Consider the following 16,691-nt stretch of genomic DNA (forward strand, 5'->3'; position numbering starts at 1 on the left):
AAACAGTAAACTATATCATCAGTCAGCAGTGTGCAAGTGTAGAGCTCTGTCTAGCAAATAAGCAGGGAAGAAGAAGTAAAACAAGAGAGATGATGCATCTGACCTGTTAGATACTACACTCGAGGCGTGCTCCTGCTTTTTTTTATCCGCCAAGAACATTCAGCATTCACAACGAGTGGATTCGAACCTAAAATTTCGAAACATGTGGCAAAAAACAGACTTCGCTACGTATTTACTCATCCTAAATAAACGAGTCAGGAAAAATTTTAAATTGATACGTTCAGTTAAAATTAGACTGATTGAGAAATTCGTTTTCATAGTCAGCTAAGTAACTTCCCATCAGAAACATTGTCAGCCGACAATCCAGAAACAGAGTTCGACGTCACGATACCACTCGAGAATGCAGAGCTAGCTGCAGAATTACCAGAGTTGAGTGTGGTTGGAGCACTGTTAGTTTCAGTACTCCTTCCTTCCTGAGTATTAGTTTGGGCATGGACGTTTATATTGGCATTTGGCTTTTGTGTTGCCTCAAAATTTATCCTCTGGCCGCTGAGCAGTACAGAATCCACGCCAGACTTTGAGGGCTCAGTGGATGCTGCTTCATTTACAGCATGAAGCTGTTGCAACCTGTAATCAGTCTCGGGCCGACGACAAATCTTTCTCAACTGGACGATTTCCTAACAATAATTTAGAGCAAGACAAATCAATAATCCTAAACAGCATTCAAAACTCACAATGCTGATGATCAAAAGAGACTAAACAAGATACACACCTCAGACTGATCGTGATCATAACGGACCAAAAACCTGCAGCGACAGCCTCGAACGTCATGTCTTCTTCTTTGTGTATCGAGCACATGGGCATCAAAGTAAAGTGCCTGCTCTTTACCCTCCTGAATATTTTGAAGATCACAAAATTACTCATAAAAAAGGTTTCTCTATAACTGGTAGAGTGTGCTGTGAGAACGCTAAAAGATCGTTGTGTGCACCACTTAAGGGCGTCGTTTTACAAGGTAGTCGTAAATTATGTGCGCAATATAGACAGGTATAGTAAAAGAGATTATCCTGAATTGGTTGCAAGAAGGTGATGGAAAGGCCTCGCTTTTACCTGAAAGCATAAGATGAGATCACCCGGAAGAACTGCCACGCATTCTGATGATTCACAAGGAAAAGAACGAGGTCTAATGTTCCTTCGGATATTAACCCACTCGTCCTCCTCCGATCCAAAACCAGAAAATCTGACTAGTACTTCCTGACAAACAACATTTATTAGGTGATACAGGCAGTCTGATTAAAGCAAAGAAATCGCAACATCAGGTTTCTTTATAGACAATGTTACAATTCTCATAATTCGAACTTTTGTTTTAGTTTGCGACCACGCCGAACCATACATCATAAAATACTAAGAGAACTCATAGGATTGAGAATGTGATTTGAAAGGTTTTGAATCCACGACCACACTAACGAATAGCCCTTGACATTAGGCCTTCGTTATCCTTTGGAGTGTGATCACATGACCACATATGGTAATGTTCTCCTATAAACGAAGAACGGTGTCGTTCAAGAATTAATTGGCTTAATACTTACATGTTCGTTTTTAGTGAAAAAAGCTTAAACAATTAAATGGCGAATAAACGCACAGAAAATAGATTGAAGAGGAAAGAAAGGCAACATAACGAGGGAATGAGCGCAAAATTACCAGGTCACCGCTTTCCACAGATCTATGGGATAAAAAGGTAGCAACGTCATACCTGAACATACGAGCAGTTAAAAAAATCAATTACTAATTTCTTGTATTATGAAAACTGTGTATCGTGAAGTTGAAGTTTATCATAATAAAGCATGGAGACCGGCTAAGCTAATTCACACCAAAATCCCCATATTTGTAGACAGGCTATACTGACCATGCACCATCTCTCCCAGATTTAGCTTCGAACTCCAACGATGGATTTTCTGAAGCACTCTTTGCAGATCCTGGAATTTGGTACAGAAATTGAATGAAAAAATAAACATACAAAACCAAACTTAGCATGTTTAATATGAATCATCTTAAAATAGAAAATCTAGAATCAATATGCTTACCCACTTATATGCATAAAAAAACAAGTTATGTGTTTCCTCTCAAGTTTATTATTGTTCTCTTATAGATAAATGAGCACTTTAGTTCACATGGCCAACAATTTTTCGACAGTGACATGTACTCGCAAGCATCTAATGTGTGTCGAAATGTTCAATAAGTGTTCGGACACATACAATTTGTTCACATGCTATCCGAACTGAAGCATCCGTGCTTGATAGCTACCCACACCAAGCCATTCTAAAAATTATAGTTCTTCACAGAACATAAACACGGTCAACCCACGATTTAAAAGAAAAAACAATACCTCATGGATTTCTAATGCTTGAGATTCAAAAGAAGGTAGAGTCCCTCTACACATGGACTATAGTATTAACTCTCTCGTGTAAGACATGCTACGCAAAAAAGTATAACCTTCATAATCTTAACCTTCCAAATCAAGGAAAAAGTGGGCAGAGTCCCTCTACACGTGGTCTATAGCATTAACTCTCTCATGTAAGACATGCTACGCAAATAATATAACCCTCAAAATCTTAACCTTCCAAATCAAGGAAAAAGCGGGGGTATTGGGGGAATGAGGGAATGTTCAGCGGGTGGAAAAGAGAGCTAGACGAAAACCCTTGAGAAGGGAAAAGGGACCAAAAGAGCAACCATAGCTCAATTTGAAATTTGTTTTTACATGGTAATTTCATTAAGGACGTAGAAATTAAAATGAAGACTAGGGGCCACAAACCCCAAGCCTCACATATACCTTACTAGAATAGATCTTTTAGTGATAAGCTCATAATAAAGATGAAATAAAAAAGAACGAACAGGATAAGAAAACGAAAATATTTAAAAACTTCAAAAACATAACAATTTTTTTTAATACCTACTGGTGCAGGAGCAGGAACAACTGTGGTTTGAGGCACATTTCTCACGGGAGTTGACTCGATTTGGACAACTGGAGAGACAGCTAACTTTCCAGGAGCCTTGGTTGTCTTCGCTCTTATAGCATATCGTCTATTCTGGAACCAATTCCAAACCTAAGAAATAACAATAATAATCAGCAGAACACCACTACCTATCATCATATCAAGGTCGAGTACAGAACAGAAGTCACTATACTTGTTTCATTTGCACAGCAATCTTCCCTTTCCGTTCTACCGATTCACTATAACAACATAAACAAATTATTCTTTTCACTATTCAATCTTGTCTTATAGAAAAAACACAAGAAGATCAATTCAAATTTAATAAAAACAATAGTAAGCCTACTGCTCAATGCCCACCTGAACTTCTCAGCAAGGGCAACGAGAACTTCCCGAGCTGGCATGGTATTATTGTGTGCTTGCAATATAGCGTCCATCTCCGCAACCTTGATCAAAATAAGAATTTAACATTACAGCACCGGAAGTTTCGAGGAAGTGTACCCTGTAAGACTTTAGCGCCTAGAAACAACTATAATAGGAGCCTTCAAGCAAGAAAAGAAAACTTCATTTGATTGAAAAGTTTTCAATTCCTTATCAAGAATGTACTAATTAACTTGTTGCAGATTGAATTGCAGAAGGTAAACATAATTTCCACAAAAATTTAGATGGATAGATCTATTTCGTTTGGGTCTGGAACAAATTTTATCAACAACAATGCTCCAAAAGTTTAACTCCCAGCAACTTCATTAAAAATGGCACTCTAATTCCAAATTATCGTTATCCAGTAAGCCCCACAGTCCCCTCTCGCTGCAGCTCTTACCTAAATGTAGCTACCTACACCTACACCTACACTAACCACAGCATCGAATCTGTGCAATTAGAGCAAACGAATTACAGAATTAGGAATTTGGGGACGAGACATCGTAATTCAAAGGGATAGAACACAATTACCAGTGGAATAAGAAACGGGAAAAATGTTAGAAAGAACAATAGAAGTTGCAAAATAAAGGAACAAATAATTAGTTCAAAAGAAAGCAAGCACAATTTCAAAAAGAAAAAACAATCAATCAAGCCAATAGACATAGAAATTGAAGTAATCCACAAAAAATTTCAACTCCAACAACGAACATGCATCACAGACGCATCATTCACAGCAACAAAATAAGAAAAATACAGAAGAGGAAGAGGAAGAGGAAGAAGCAGAGAAAAAACCTCGGGAGCCGTGAAACGGAAGGCAGGGCCTCCATTGCTGGGAGGCCGACCCATAAGCTAAACCTTCCGCTGTGGTTTCTCTGATTTCGGCGTCGCTATCGCAGAAGCAGAGAGAGAAACTGAGAAGAAGAAAAAAAAAAGTGCCGGGAAAAAGAGAGCAGAATTGAAGATCCCGTCTACAGAAATGANCACACCAAGCCATTCTAAAAATTATAGTTCTTCACAGAACATAAACACGGTCAACCCACGATTTAAAAGAAAAAACAATACCTCATGGATTTCTAATGCTTGAGATTCAAAAGAAGGTAGAGTCCCTCTACACATGGACTATAGTATTAACTCTCTCGTGTAAGACATGCTACGCAAAAAAGTATAACCTTCATAATCTTAACCTTCCAAATCAAGGAAAAAGTGGGCAGAGTCCCTCTACACGTGGTCTATAGCATTAACTCTCTCATGTAAGACATGCTACGCAAATAATATAACCCTCAAAATCTTAACCTTCCAAATCAAGGAAAAAGCGGGGGTATTGGGGGAATGAGGGAATGTTCAGCGGGTGGAAAAGAGAGCTAGACGAAAACCCTTGAGAAGGGAAAAGGGACCAAAAGAGCAACCATAGCTCAATTTGAAATTTGTTTTTACATGGTAATTTCATTAAGGACGTAGAAATTAAAATGAAGACTAGGGGCCACAAACCCCAAGCCTCACATATACCTTACTAGAATAGATCTTTTAGTGATAAGCTCATAATAAAGATGAAATAAAAAAGAACGAACAGGATAAGAAAACGAAAATATTTAAAAACTTCAAAAACATAACAATTTTTTTTAATACCTACTGGTGCAGGAGCAGGAACAACTGTGGTTTGAGGCACATTTCTCACGGGAGTTGACTCGATTTGGACAACTGGAGAGACAGCTAACTTTCCAGGAGCCTTGGTTGTCTTCGCTCTTATAGCATATCGTCTATTCTGGAACCAATTCCAAACCTAAGAAATAACAATAATAATCAGCAGAACACCACTACCTATCATCATATCAAGGTCGAGTACAGAACAGAAGTCACTATACTTGTTTCATTTGCACAGCAATCTTCCCTTTCCGTTCTACCGATTCACTATAACAACATAAACAAATTATTCTTTTCACTATTCAATCTTGTCTTATAGAAAAAACACAAGAAGATCAATTCAAATTTAATAAAAACAATAGTAAGCCTACTGCTCAATGCCCACCTGAACTTCTCAGCAAGGGCAACGAGAACTTCCCGAGCTGGCATGGTATTATTGTGTGCTTGCAATATAGCGTCCATCTCCGCAACCTTGATCAAAATAAGAATTTAACATTACAGCACCGGAAGTTTCGAGGAAGTGTACCCTGTAAGACTTTAGCGCCTAGAAACAACTATAATAGGAGCCTTCAAGCAAGAAAAGAAAACTTCATTTGATTGAAAAGTTTTCAATTCCTTATCAAGAATGTACTAATTAACTTGTTGCAGATTGAATTGCAGAAGGTAAACATAATTTCCACAAAAATTTAGATGGATAGATCTATTTCGTTTGGGTCTGGAACAAATTTTATCAACAACAATGCTCCAAAAGTTTAACTCCCAGCAACTTCATTAAAAATGGCACTCTAATTCCAAATTATCGTTATCCAGTAAGCCCCACAGTCCCCTCTCGCTGCAGCTCTTACCTAAATGTAGCTACCTACACCTACACCTACACTAACCACAGCATCGAATCTGTGCAATTAGAGCAAACGAATTACAGAATTAGGAATTTGGGGACGAGACATCGTAATTCAAAGGGATAGAACACAATTACCAGTGGAATAAGAAACGGGAAAAATGTTAGAAAGAACAATAGAAGTTGCAAAATAAAGGAACAAATAATTAGTTCAAAAGAAAGCAAGCACAATTTCAAAAAGAAAAAACAATCAATCAAGCCAATAGACATAGAAATTGAAGTAATCCACAAAAAATTTCAACTCCAACAACGAACATGCATCACAGACGCATCATTCACAGCAACAAAATAAGAAAAATACAGAAGAGGAAGAGGAAGAGGAAGAAGCAGAGAAAAAACCTCGGGAGCCGTGAAACGGAAGGCAGGGCCTCCATTGCTGGGAGGCCGACCCATAAGCTAAACCTTCCGCTGTGGTTTCTCTGATTTCGGCGTCGCTATCGCAGAAGCAGAGAGAGAAACTGAGAAGAAGAAAAAAAAAAGTGCCGGGAAAAAGAGAGCAGAATTGAAGATCCCGTCTACAGAAATGAAATTCGTTATTTTCGGAAATCTTTGAGCGGATATAAATGAGTGTATATATATATATATATATTATGCGATAAAGATTGAACATTCAAGCCCAAAATTCATCGTTTTTCGGAGGGCAAGACAAAATTTCCAGGTGATTTCGTACCAAATGTCAAACATTACTTGTGTCCCTCAAAGAAAAAGACCTAAATCTCAGCATGTTCTTGCCATCAATATTGTTCCTAAACTACTCAACCATATAGATTTTGGTATGAATGATCGATTCGTCATAAATCTAGTTCTTTCTTATCAGAAGTTTGAACATTTCTTATCTCACGTCATATGTCGTTGAGGTCAAAAAATGAAATGAGATCGAGATTCTAACACCTCACGATGACATATAAACAATATCTTGTTATAATTTGGGTAGATTCGTTGTTATACTGTCATAAATTTTGAATCATTTCCACTCTACACGTTGCTCGATAAAAAAGAATAGAAAATATTTGACGTCCTATCGTCTTTGAATGGTATGTAATGATATGTAACCAATAGCATCGTTCACATAGTGAACGTTACCTCAAAAATATAAAGTAGTTAGTTTATTATACTAACTAACGTAGCATCTAGGGCACGTATTAAAAGTATTAATTGTAATTAATTTGTATTTTCTAAAATGAAAATGTGAGTTAAATATGGGAAATAAAAGAACAAGTTTCTAAAAATAAATAAATTTATTATTTTGATAAAAATAATCAAAAGAAAAAGCATATGGTATAAAAGAAAGGCGTGAAATTGTTGAAAAATTTAGTGGGTGGGTACCAAATAAAATCAAATACCACTATTTTTCTATTTAAATATATATTATTCATGTTCATATCTATCCCAAATGTCTATAAATATTAAACTATTATCTATTTAAACATATATGATTTGGATGAGTTATCTACTTATTTTAATTTATTTATTTTTTAAAAACCATAAGATAATTATTTTAATTTCATTATCTATTTTTTAAACTTATTTCAATTTCATAATTATTTGTATTATATATTTTTCAAAACATATATTAAAATTTTTTTTTTTCAAAATATATACTATATTTGAAATCACTTGATTCAATCAATTTATGGAAAATCATTGAGTATAAAAGACAAATTGTTTATGTTTTTATAATTTTTGTAACTAAAATGGAAAGAGATTCATAAAACATCTTGGGTATTAGAATAAAGCAAATTACATATCAAATTATCAAACATCCCCCAAATTTAACGAACATAAAAATATTTTAAAGCGTTTAAAAAGTCATCAAAACAAGCTCTAAATTATTTATAAATATCGATAACAAAACACCATATACTCGAACAGGAATCAGTATCAACTATCAAGGGAGAATCCAGTATTAACTATATTAAAAGTCTTATGCATGAAGGAACGAACGTCCGTTAATAGTTCATCTACAAGGTAGAATTATTAGTAATAATAAAGGATGGTTCACAAACCCACTCTTCATTTGCACATAGATGAAAATTCACACAAACTCTGGAAAAGTATGATACTATTATTACAAACATGCTTGTCTATACTGCTACGAGGGTAAGAGTGTTGTTATACCTACCGGTAAGTCACCCTATTAATTAAGATTCGTAAAAGGAACGGTTGAACGAGCAAGCTTCGTTCTCATAGAAAAATGGCAAACTTCAACCTTCCCCAATGATTGATTCCCTCTATGCAGCATTGTCAATGATTCCCTCTAAGCACCATCGTCTTCTTCAGGGTTGTTGACCCGCTCACATTCATCGATCCATTCGCTATATCTGATCAAAACAACATCATGTCAACCAAAGCCCTGTAGAACATCAATATCGACATACACCAGTTGCGTTTAATTTTTACTTACATATCTATTGGCTCAGTCAAGGCTGCAAAACAAAACAAATGAAATATTAGTGCATAAGAATCAAGTTGTAAGCCGAGACTTCGACACGAAAACAATTAAATCCACCTAAATCATACATGATGCCTTACACTTGGTACACATTTTCATCTGATAGACTTCCCTACAACAGGAATAAAAGTCTCAACTGCATAACAAATCTTCCATTCGTCCATCTATTTCGAGCATAGAGAAAATGGGGTTCCCTAGAATAATCCCACAGTCCCGTGCACTATTTAAGGTTCGGATAAAAAAAAAATTACTCCAGTAGAACAAAAAAATACCCATTAAAAATATTCTTTAAAAAAATCCTAAATTGCTTGAATTACAGGCCACAACATAATATGAAGCATAAAGTAAAACGCACACAACAGATAATGAAAACAAAACAAACACTCGTGGAATAAGAGATTCAAAGAGAATACCTGTAACAGTTGTGCTAAAGCTTTCTTGGCAAATCCCACAGGAGGCTTCCCCAATCAGGTTCTTCATGTCACTAAAACCATACAAACACCCTCGTTATAAGGCCAAACAAATAAGGCACCTAGACTGAGAGACCAATCCAGGACACAAGTTTTTGGTATTATACATTTTCACTATTCCAGCGTTTTCATATGCCACAAAATATAAAAATCCTTCAAAAAAATCGCTCCCTCACGTGTTACAAGAACCCCCCAAGCGGAACCAAATGCAAATTGCGAACTTACATGCGACATTCAACACTGGTTCCATGATTGCAGAAGGGACAGCTAAAAACAGTATCAAGCTTGTCCATTCTCTTCCTAGGTGGGGGCTTTGCACTTGACTTTCGTTTCCCCATTTCTTGTGGCGTGAGTCTGTTCACATCCATAAACAATATCACCATCAATCAGTCTTCAAAATGAGCGTTGTAATCAAACTTTAAAGGATATCAGGCCTAGATCTTTCAAGCATATCAAGCACAGTCAACAAGCTACCAATCCTCCTACAGAAAAACTCATATTCATCACCCATCCTCTTGATCCGAAAAATTCATCCCCAATCCATGGACGGCCGCAATTAAGTAAAATCGTACAAGAGATGCAAGTTTCACTTCCCTAAAGAATCATAGAAACTCACCGTCTATGAAAATAACCAAAAGCAAACAATAACTAAAATTTCCATTTTCGCCACAGATAGCATAGCTACAAGTTACTCAAACAATGTCTCCCATCTTCAATAAGAGCAACACCACGCCACCAACAAAATTCAATAAGAATAACCACCCGCAACGAAAAAACGCAAAAAAACGCCGACATTACAAAAGAACGGGAAGAAAACCATAATATACGACAAGAAGTAGAACCCTAGGTTGCAGGCATTACGAAAAAGGCACAATAATCTGCCAGACGAAGGCTTAATAAAACCCTAGAACTACAAACCCTAAAGAGAGAAGAGAATAAAAAGTCATACCAGATCGCTGATCGAATTGCGAGGAATTAACGTTCTCTTCGCAGACGAGTCGCCGGCCGAATTGAAGAATGATACAAGGAATTGAGGGAGGAGGTGGCATTTATAGACATCTGAGATTTAAACGTTCATTATTTAATTACGAAAATAACCCCAACTTAATTCTGTAACTACAGAAAAACCTCAAACTAATTCTACCCTTGCATGGAGAATGGAGGACCATTTTGTACTTTCGCACAAAATAAAATTTAAATGTTAAAAATCCTTTTTTAGTCCTTTACTTCTGAATTTATCCATATTGTGTTTTATTATTCAAAATTTTAAAAATCCATCCCTTCATAAATTTATAACAATTACTTTTAAATTTTGTAAAGATATAATATCTATGGTAAAAAATTATTATTATAGTTTAATATCGGTTTAGTATCTGGCTCTACCAACCTTCCTTCGAGCACAGCGTCCTAGCTAGCACATCATCCAATGTCTGGCTCTGATAACATTTGTAATAGCTTAATCTTTAAGCTTTCCCTTTGAGGTTTCAAAACGTGTATAATAGAAAGAGGTCGTAACAAATGTTCCATTGTTTTATCCAACTAATGTGAGATCTTGTCCATAAATTGTCTATGTAATTAAATTTGTCGTCAACTCGTCAATGCAAACGAGTTATTTATCTGTATTATGACCCAATTACCTAATTTGCTGGTTCATTCATAAATAGAGGTACGATAAACCGATCATGATAAAGACAATTGTACCTGTTCTTGAGTTCCCGACCTCGTGGAAAAAAAGTGGAATCAATTATAAAGGAACAAATTGTTTTATAGTGGGTGACAGTTATATCAATTTTAATCTTAATTTTTACAAAATAAGTCAAAAACCAAAATTATTAATCTCTCTCAGTTCTACGCGAGTTCAAAGAACAAGAAAAACACAGGAAAAGAAAATAAATCATATTTGTGAAAGTTCCTTAGGGTTTGTGATATGAACGAAATAAATATATATAAATTATTGAGGTATGTCAATGTTTGCTGTATGTTCATTAATTTAGAGTTTTTGGTGGTAAAATTTAGGGTAAAAATTTATCCATTTTATACAATTTTTGCTGTTTCTGGTCTCGATTGATTTTGGTTTCGAACTTTAGGGTTTTCTTCCATCGCAAATGTAAAAGGTTTTGTCGATTTTCAGTGTTTAATTACGTTGGTGCGATTTTCGTAATGGAATTCACTTTTCTATTTGATTTTTTGCAGGCTTCGCTGATAATTGTTGTGGGTATTTGGTCGGCTGTAATCGTATTTGTTCATGAGTTCAAGGTGCTTGAATTTAGTTTCAGAGTGCTTTCTCTTTATGCTTTCGTATTTCTTCAGATTTTCCTGGGAATTTATTTGTTTCTTGTTGGATTGGTGGGAGTCGTTGAAGATTAGGGAGGAGTTTCGGGAAGAACTGCGATCTAGGTTTCTGGTTACGATTTTAGTCTTATTTGAAATGTTCTTCTATGATTCTTTGTATCATTTGTGCTTTGATTGCTTAGAAAATTCCCGTTTCTAGTGGTTTTTACTCGTGTGGGTTATTGGATTCTGGATGTTAGAGCTGGGGTTTGAATGAATTACATTATGCAACATTTTGCTTGTGAAAGAGGCAGGTTGAGAGAAGAGAAAGCTCAGGTTTACTGAACAAAAACCTTAACCAAGTAGAGTTTTGCTTTGATTTTTGTTTCGTATCGTGATCATTTATTCATCTCAGTGCTATGACTCTGCTCAAGAGATCAAAGAATGCTTGGCCGTAGAACGACCTTACTTGAAAAGGATCTGTTCTATAGGCTGTATAGGCTGTAGAACTGAGCTCTTGAATTCTAAGAATTGGCTTTAGAGGGGAGTATGTGTGCTATCAGACTGTCGGCCGGAGTTTAAATGTGTAACAGCTCAAACCTACCGCAGATATGGTCCTCTTTGGGCTTTCTCTTTCGGGTTTCCCCTCAAGGTTTCTAAAACGTGTCTGCTAGGGAGAGGTTTCCATACCCTTATAAATAATGTTTCGTTCTCCTCCCCAACCGATTTGGGATATCACAATCCACCCCTCTTTGGGGCCCAGCGTCCTTGTTGGTACACCGCCTTGTGTCCATCCCCTTCGGGGTTTAGCCTCCTTGCTAGCACATCGCCCAGTGTTTGGCTCATATACCATTTGTAATGGCCTAAGTCCGCCACGAGAAGATATTGTCCTCTTTGGGTTTTCACTTTCGGGCTTTCCCTCAAGGTTTGTAAAACCGTCTGCTAAAGAGAGGTTTTCACACCCTTATAAAGAATGCTTCGTTTTCCTCCCCAACCGATGTGGGATCTCACAGAATGGTGGACTAAGTTTATGCTAATGCTTATGCATGGTTGGTTAGCTTGGTATTTAAACTCAAAAGATTATTTCTTGAGTTTCTTTCATGGCCAGGGGCTTCTCGGCATTGGTAGAGTCGTTTTTAATCCAATGTTCGTTTCTTCTTTGAGGGTTTAGTAAGAGGAGATATTTGTTTCCTTCCTTTTTTACTCTGTCATTTTGCTATTGATCTGAAATTCTGCAAAGATGGGGTGCTATTACTATGGAAATGAGAACTCTCTGTCTCTGCACCTAGGGTTGAAATCGAATTATTCATTCCTTGTTAGGAAAACTCGAGCATCGAACGTATCTGTAACAGCCCAAGTCCACCGCTAGCAGATATTGTCCTCTTTGGGCTTTCCCTCAAGGTTTTTAAAACGTATCTGCTAGGTAGAGGTTTTTACACCCTTATACGTAATGCTTTGTTCCTTTTTCTAACCGATGTCTATCTAATACATGCCAGTTTATTGTCTCTTCTATACCATCTTGTTCTCTACTTCTTCCACCGGCAAGAAAGTTAGTCTGTGAGATCCCACATCGATTGAAGAGAAGAACGAGTGCCAGCAGGACGCTGGGCTTCGAATGGGGTGGATTGTGAGATCTCACATCGGTTGGGAAGGAGAATGAAGCATTCTTTATAAGGGGTGTGGAAACCTCTTCTTAGTAGACGAGTTTTAAAAACTTCGAGAGGAAGCTCGAAAGGGAAATCTCAAAGAGGACAATATCTGCTAGGACAATATCTACTAGCAGTAGACAATACACCTAGTTATCATTGGATATGCTTACCTAATTCTAACCTTGTAATCTTTGTTTATGGGCATTGGTATTAGTTTGTAAAATGATTGTCCACTGAATATTTCTGAAGATCAAGTATATTGAAATGGAGTTCACTTCTGAAATCTTCCTTGGTTCCTCTTTGGTTTGGTATCTCTCTCTCTCCAGAATGGCTAGCAGCTGGAAAAGATCATTGGGGAATGTCAGGTCCCTCATCGGCAATTCGATGGGCGGTCTCAGAGGCGGTGCCAATCTTGCTTCTTGGGTCGTTGCCGGAACCCTCGCCTACTTCCTTTGGGTCAAGCCCTCCCAAGACCTCAAACGTGAGCAGCAGGAAAGGGCTGCTCTTGCAGCTGTGGATCCTCATGGGTATATTGAGAAGAGGAAACCTATTCCCGATCCCCAGGAAACTGGTTCGATATACGGCAACAAGAATACGCCTCGAAAACCAGAGGAATAATCTATGGAGGAGAGTGAAAACTTTAGAGCGATGGAATTTTGATTGAGCTTGTCACAGATTGGAGGGAGCCTAGAACTATGAAGGTTAGAAGGTGATAGATGAGGAATGTGTGTGTAGTTCAGTAAAGAGCTGTGGTCAAATCACTTGAAGGTTGAAAAGGTTCTGTATTTTTTGTTTTTGTCGTTTTCTTTGTTACCCGAACTACCCAACCGATTGGATATTTTTTTGTTCGGATTGGGTTGGATTGTATTTTTGTAGAACCTAAATTTTGGTTCAGTTCACAAGTTCGATTTTTTTTAGTCATTCAACTTCGACCCAAATTGAACTTGTTCTTTATTTGTAGGAGTGTTTAAAATGACCCAATAACCCGTACTACCCAACCCGCTAGATTTTTTTTTTTTTTTGGTTAGGTTAATTTTCTTAGAACTGAAAATTTGGTTCGGTTTATAGATTAGAGTTTTATTTGGTGAATTCAATCTAACCCAAATTTAAACATAGTGAGCTCCACACATTCTTGTACCGTCAAAACAGGATGAGTTTTTGTTATTCGTGTTAATGCATTTTGGATTATATAAAAAATTTAATTTCAAATGAATAATGTCTAATTTAAACATATATTGAAACTTCTTTTGTAACATGAATAATAATTTAATGTGTGTATATATATATATTATTTTATTTTTTAATTTTGAGGAATTATTATATGAAAAAGAAAATTACATTTTTTAAAAAATAAGACCTACTTTAAAGGGAAGAATTTGAGTTAGAAATTTTTTAAAAGTGGTTGGAATCAAAATTTAAACTCTTTATTTTTTTAATTTTAATATTGTGGAAAAAAAAATAATAATGTTCACGCTTTGGGAATAATAAACTTTTGACCAGCCTAAAAAGGTTCCAATTTTGACCGAAATTTTGGTCAAATGGTCAAAAGGGTTACGCGGACGACCATGGAGTCGAGTGTCAAATTATGAAAAGCAAGAGGGTAGTTTGGGCATATGGTTGAAAATTATTTGGATTAACACGCCAAATATCATACAAAATTGAAAATTCAACCTACTCATACATACTTTTAAACCTTTTTACTCAATTATATATTTACATGCCCAAAATTAATATCAGAATTATAATTTATATTCAACAACTAATTGTTTTGTCAGTGCTCGATATGACCACGTTATCTATTTAATTAATATCATAATTATAATTTATATTCAACAACTAATTGTCAGTGCTCGATATGACCACGTTATCTATTTATCATTACTAAAAGTAAAGACTATCAGACCAATACGAGTAATTTCAGCACGTTATGTCTTTTCTTACATATTTTTGAGAAATTTTTTTTTATGAAAATCATCCCAAGATTACTTTAAGTTAAACACGTTTAGCTTTCGAATTCTAATAATCGAATTCATAATATATTTTAATTTTTCTTACTAAAATTTCACTTTTATTTATTTATAATATTAATAAACAAATAAATTTAATGAAAAGATGGGCCCACAAAGAAGTCAAAGCCATTACATAGGGGTAGTGATGGATCCAATTCCCAACATTTGCACTCAAAGAATATTCCTTTGGATATCGCTTATTTATTTATTTATTTATTTATTTATTTATATCTAATATGTTTGCTAATTTATAAAATATAAAAAATACGTCAAACACTAGATATATCCAAATTCATTAATTTTTAGGTAATTTTTTAAAGTTTAATGGTAAGTTAAATTAATAAAAATAATTTTGATTTTTTATTTCGTTTAAGAAATACTTATAAACTTTTAACTTTAAAAAGAATTAAAAATAATAGAAATCAAGATAATTTTTATTTCAAAAATACATTTTAACTTTAAAATGGTTTAGAAAACATTTTTAAAATCTTTTTAAAGTGTTTTTTAATATATATTTTTTTAACTCTTATAAGTATTTTGTAATTTTTTAAATTTTTTTTTTAAAAATATTAATAAAACAAAATTAAAGGTTCACGTATTTTTTTAAACAAATAATTAACCGTCAGAACACTTGTGCCTTCTAACATTGTTCTCGAAAACTCATTCTTAAATGAAGATACTCGAGACCCTTATCTTGTAATATTGTCTTCATCACAATGCAACACGTACCATAAAGTAGCTCACTTAGATCACGAAATAGCTCGCTTATTTTTAGATCACATAGGAAAAAAATATATTTATTATTAGAATACTAATTAATCATTAGGGTTTATATCAATAGTGATATTAACTCTATAAAAGTTTTTCAGGGGTTGGTTGGTCTTTTTACTCAATTCCACGTGTCATGTTATGATTGACACATAATTAATACATAATTTAATCCCACTTGAGAAAAATAATGAACTCCAACCCAAGAGGCCATTTTATTTCTTGTCAATTTTGTTAATGTGACGTGTGTCTTTCTTATTGGTTGAGGAATAAATTAAATTATCTCAAAATTACTTTTTTAATTATTAAATTAACTTATATATTACCGATATAAATTAATTAAATAAATATTATTTATTTGGATAACCCTAACTATATACAACTTCAAACACGTGTCCATAAAACCATTTATAAACGTATAAAATAAAATAATTTGTATTTTATAAATAAAAAAAACATACTCTTATTTATAAATTTATAATATTTTAATAAATATTAGTGATTTGTGGATAAATATAGTTTTTTAATAATTTAAAAAAATAGCTTTACTCCCAACTCTCGGTTAGGTGAGGTTATGAGCTTTATTCGGGTAATACCCCTACTAGAAGGACGTCGTCCAATCAAGATTGTTCGAGCTAAACATACATAACTATCAATGATGGGTGAAATTGTGAACTTTGTTAGATGAACATAACTCTCCACAATGATATCAGAGTCATGCCCTAAACTTAGTCATGTCAAAAGATTGGTAAATCATCAAATATCGAACAAAGAATTCCAAAAGAAAAGGAGCCAACTTTCTCGAAGGCAGTAAAAAATGACTAAGACTCAAAAGAAGTCGAGCCTCGATTAAGGGGAGGCGTGTTTTGTTCGAGGGGAGGTGTTGGATGATGAAAGTCTCACATTGACTAATGTCGAACAATGGACTCCAAAAGAAAAGCCTCATCGAAGGCAGTAAAAAATGACTAAGACTCCACAGAAGTAGAGACTCGATTAAGGGGAGGTGCACTTTGTTCGAGGGGAGGTGTTGGACGATGAAAGTCCCACGTCGGCTAATTTAGGGAATGATCATGAGTTTATAAGTGAGGAATACTAACTCAATATCATACCATTGTGTAGAGTCGTG

At 35.2% G+C, this 16,691-nt stretch overlaps 3 protein-coding genes across 7 annotated transcripts; 1 reads left to right on the plus strand and 2 right to left on the minus strand.

The window, feature by feature from the left end:
• Nucleotides 1–76: 76 nt before the first annotated feature.
• On the minus strand, nt 77–6,518 carry LOC111483093 (protein SAWADEE HOMEODOMAIN HOMOLOG 2-like). Of its 2 annotated transcripts, none has more exons than XM_023129221.1 (9): nt 6,286–6,518; nt 5,434–5,519; nt 5,270–5,315; nt 5,034–5,187; nt 1,904–1,973; nt 1,699–1,750; nt 1,108–1,251; nt 773–892; nt 77–677 (listed from the first exon to the last, which is right to left on the minus strand). In XM_023129221.1, exons 1-9 carry the CDS (start codon nt 6,337–6,339, stop codon nt 321–323), a joined length of 1,083 nt encoding a protein of 360 aa, XP_022984989.1. In that variant the 5' UTR covers nt 6,340–6,518; the 3' UTR covers nt 77–320. The 2 variants fall into 2 exon arrangements, with proteins under 2 accessions (XP_022984989.1, XP_022984988.1); XM_023129220.1 differs by lacking the exons at nt 5,034–5,187; nt 5,270–5,315; nt 5,434–5,519; nt 6,286–6,518 and adding exons at nt 2,948–3,101; nt 3,184–3,229; nt 3,348–3,433; nt 4,200–4,381.
• Nucleotides 6,519–7,878: 1,360 nt separating this feature from the next.
• On the minus strand, nt 7,879–9,898 carry LOC111483253 (transcription elongation factor 1 homolog). Its single transcript, XM_023129401.1, has 5 exons — nt 9,818–9,898; nt 9,094–9,222; nt 8,812–8,882; nt 8,351–8,372; nt 7,879–8,267 (listed from the first exon to the last, which is right to left on the minus strand). The coding sequence occupies exons 2-5, from the start codon at nt 9,204–9,206 to the stop codon at nt 8,204–8,206; spliced, it is 270 nt and encodes an 89-aa protein (XP_022985169.1). The 5' UTR covers nt 9,207–9,222; nt 9,818–9,898; the 3' UTR covers nt 7,879–8,203.
• A 945-nt stretch (nt 9,899–10,843) lies between these two features.
• LOC111483138 lies at nt 10,844–13,711 on the plus strand. Of its 4 annotated transcripts, XM_023129280.1 has the most exons (4): nt 10,844–10,885; nt 11,062–11,124; nt 11,231–11,265; nt 13,115–13,711. In XM_023129280.1, exons 1-4 carry the CDS (start codon nt 10,847–10,849, stop codon nt 13,404–13,406), a joined length of 429 nt encoding a protein of 142 aa, XP_022985048.1. In that variant the 5' UTR covers nt 10,844–10,846; the 3' UTR covers nt 13,407–13,711. The 4 variants fall into 4 exon arrangements, 2 of the variants coding, with proteins under 2 accessions (XP_022985048.1, XP_022985047.1); XR_002718318.1 differs by lacking the exon at nt 13,115–13,711 and having other exon boundaries at nt 10,874–10,975; nt 11,231–11,655; XR_002718316.1 differs by lacking the exon at nt 13,115–13,711 and having other exon boundaries at nt 10,883–10,982; nt 11,231–11,655.
• The last annotated feature ends 2,980 nt before the right edge of the window (nt 13,712–16,691 follow it).

This window comes from Cucurbita maxima, unplaced genomic scaffold (assembly GCF_002738345.1).
Source record: "Cucurbita maxima cultivar Rimu unplaced genomic scaffold, Cmax_1.0 Cma_Scf00008, whole genome shotgun sequence".
Classification (NCBI taxonomy): domain Eukaryota; kingdom Viridiplantae; phylum Streptophyta; class Magnoliopsida; order Cucurbitales; family Cucurbitaceae; genus Cucurbita; species Cucurbita maxima.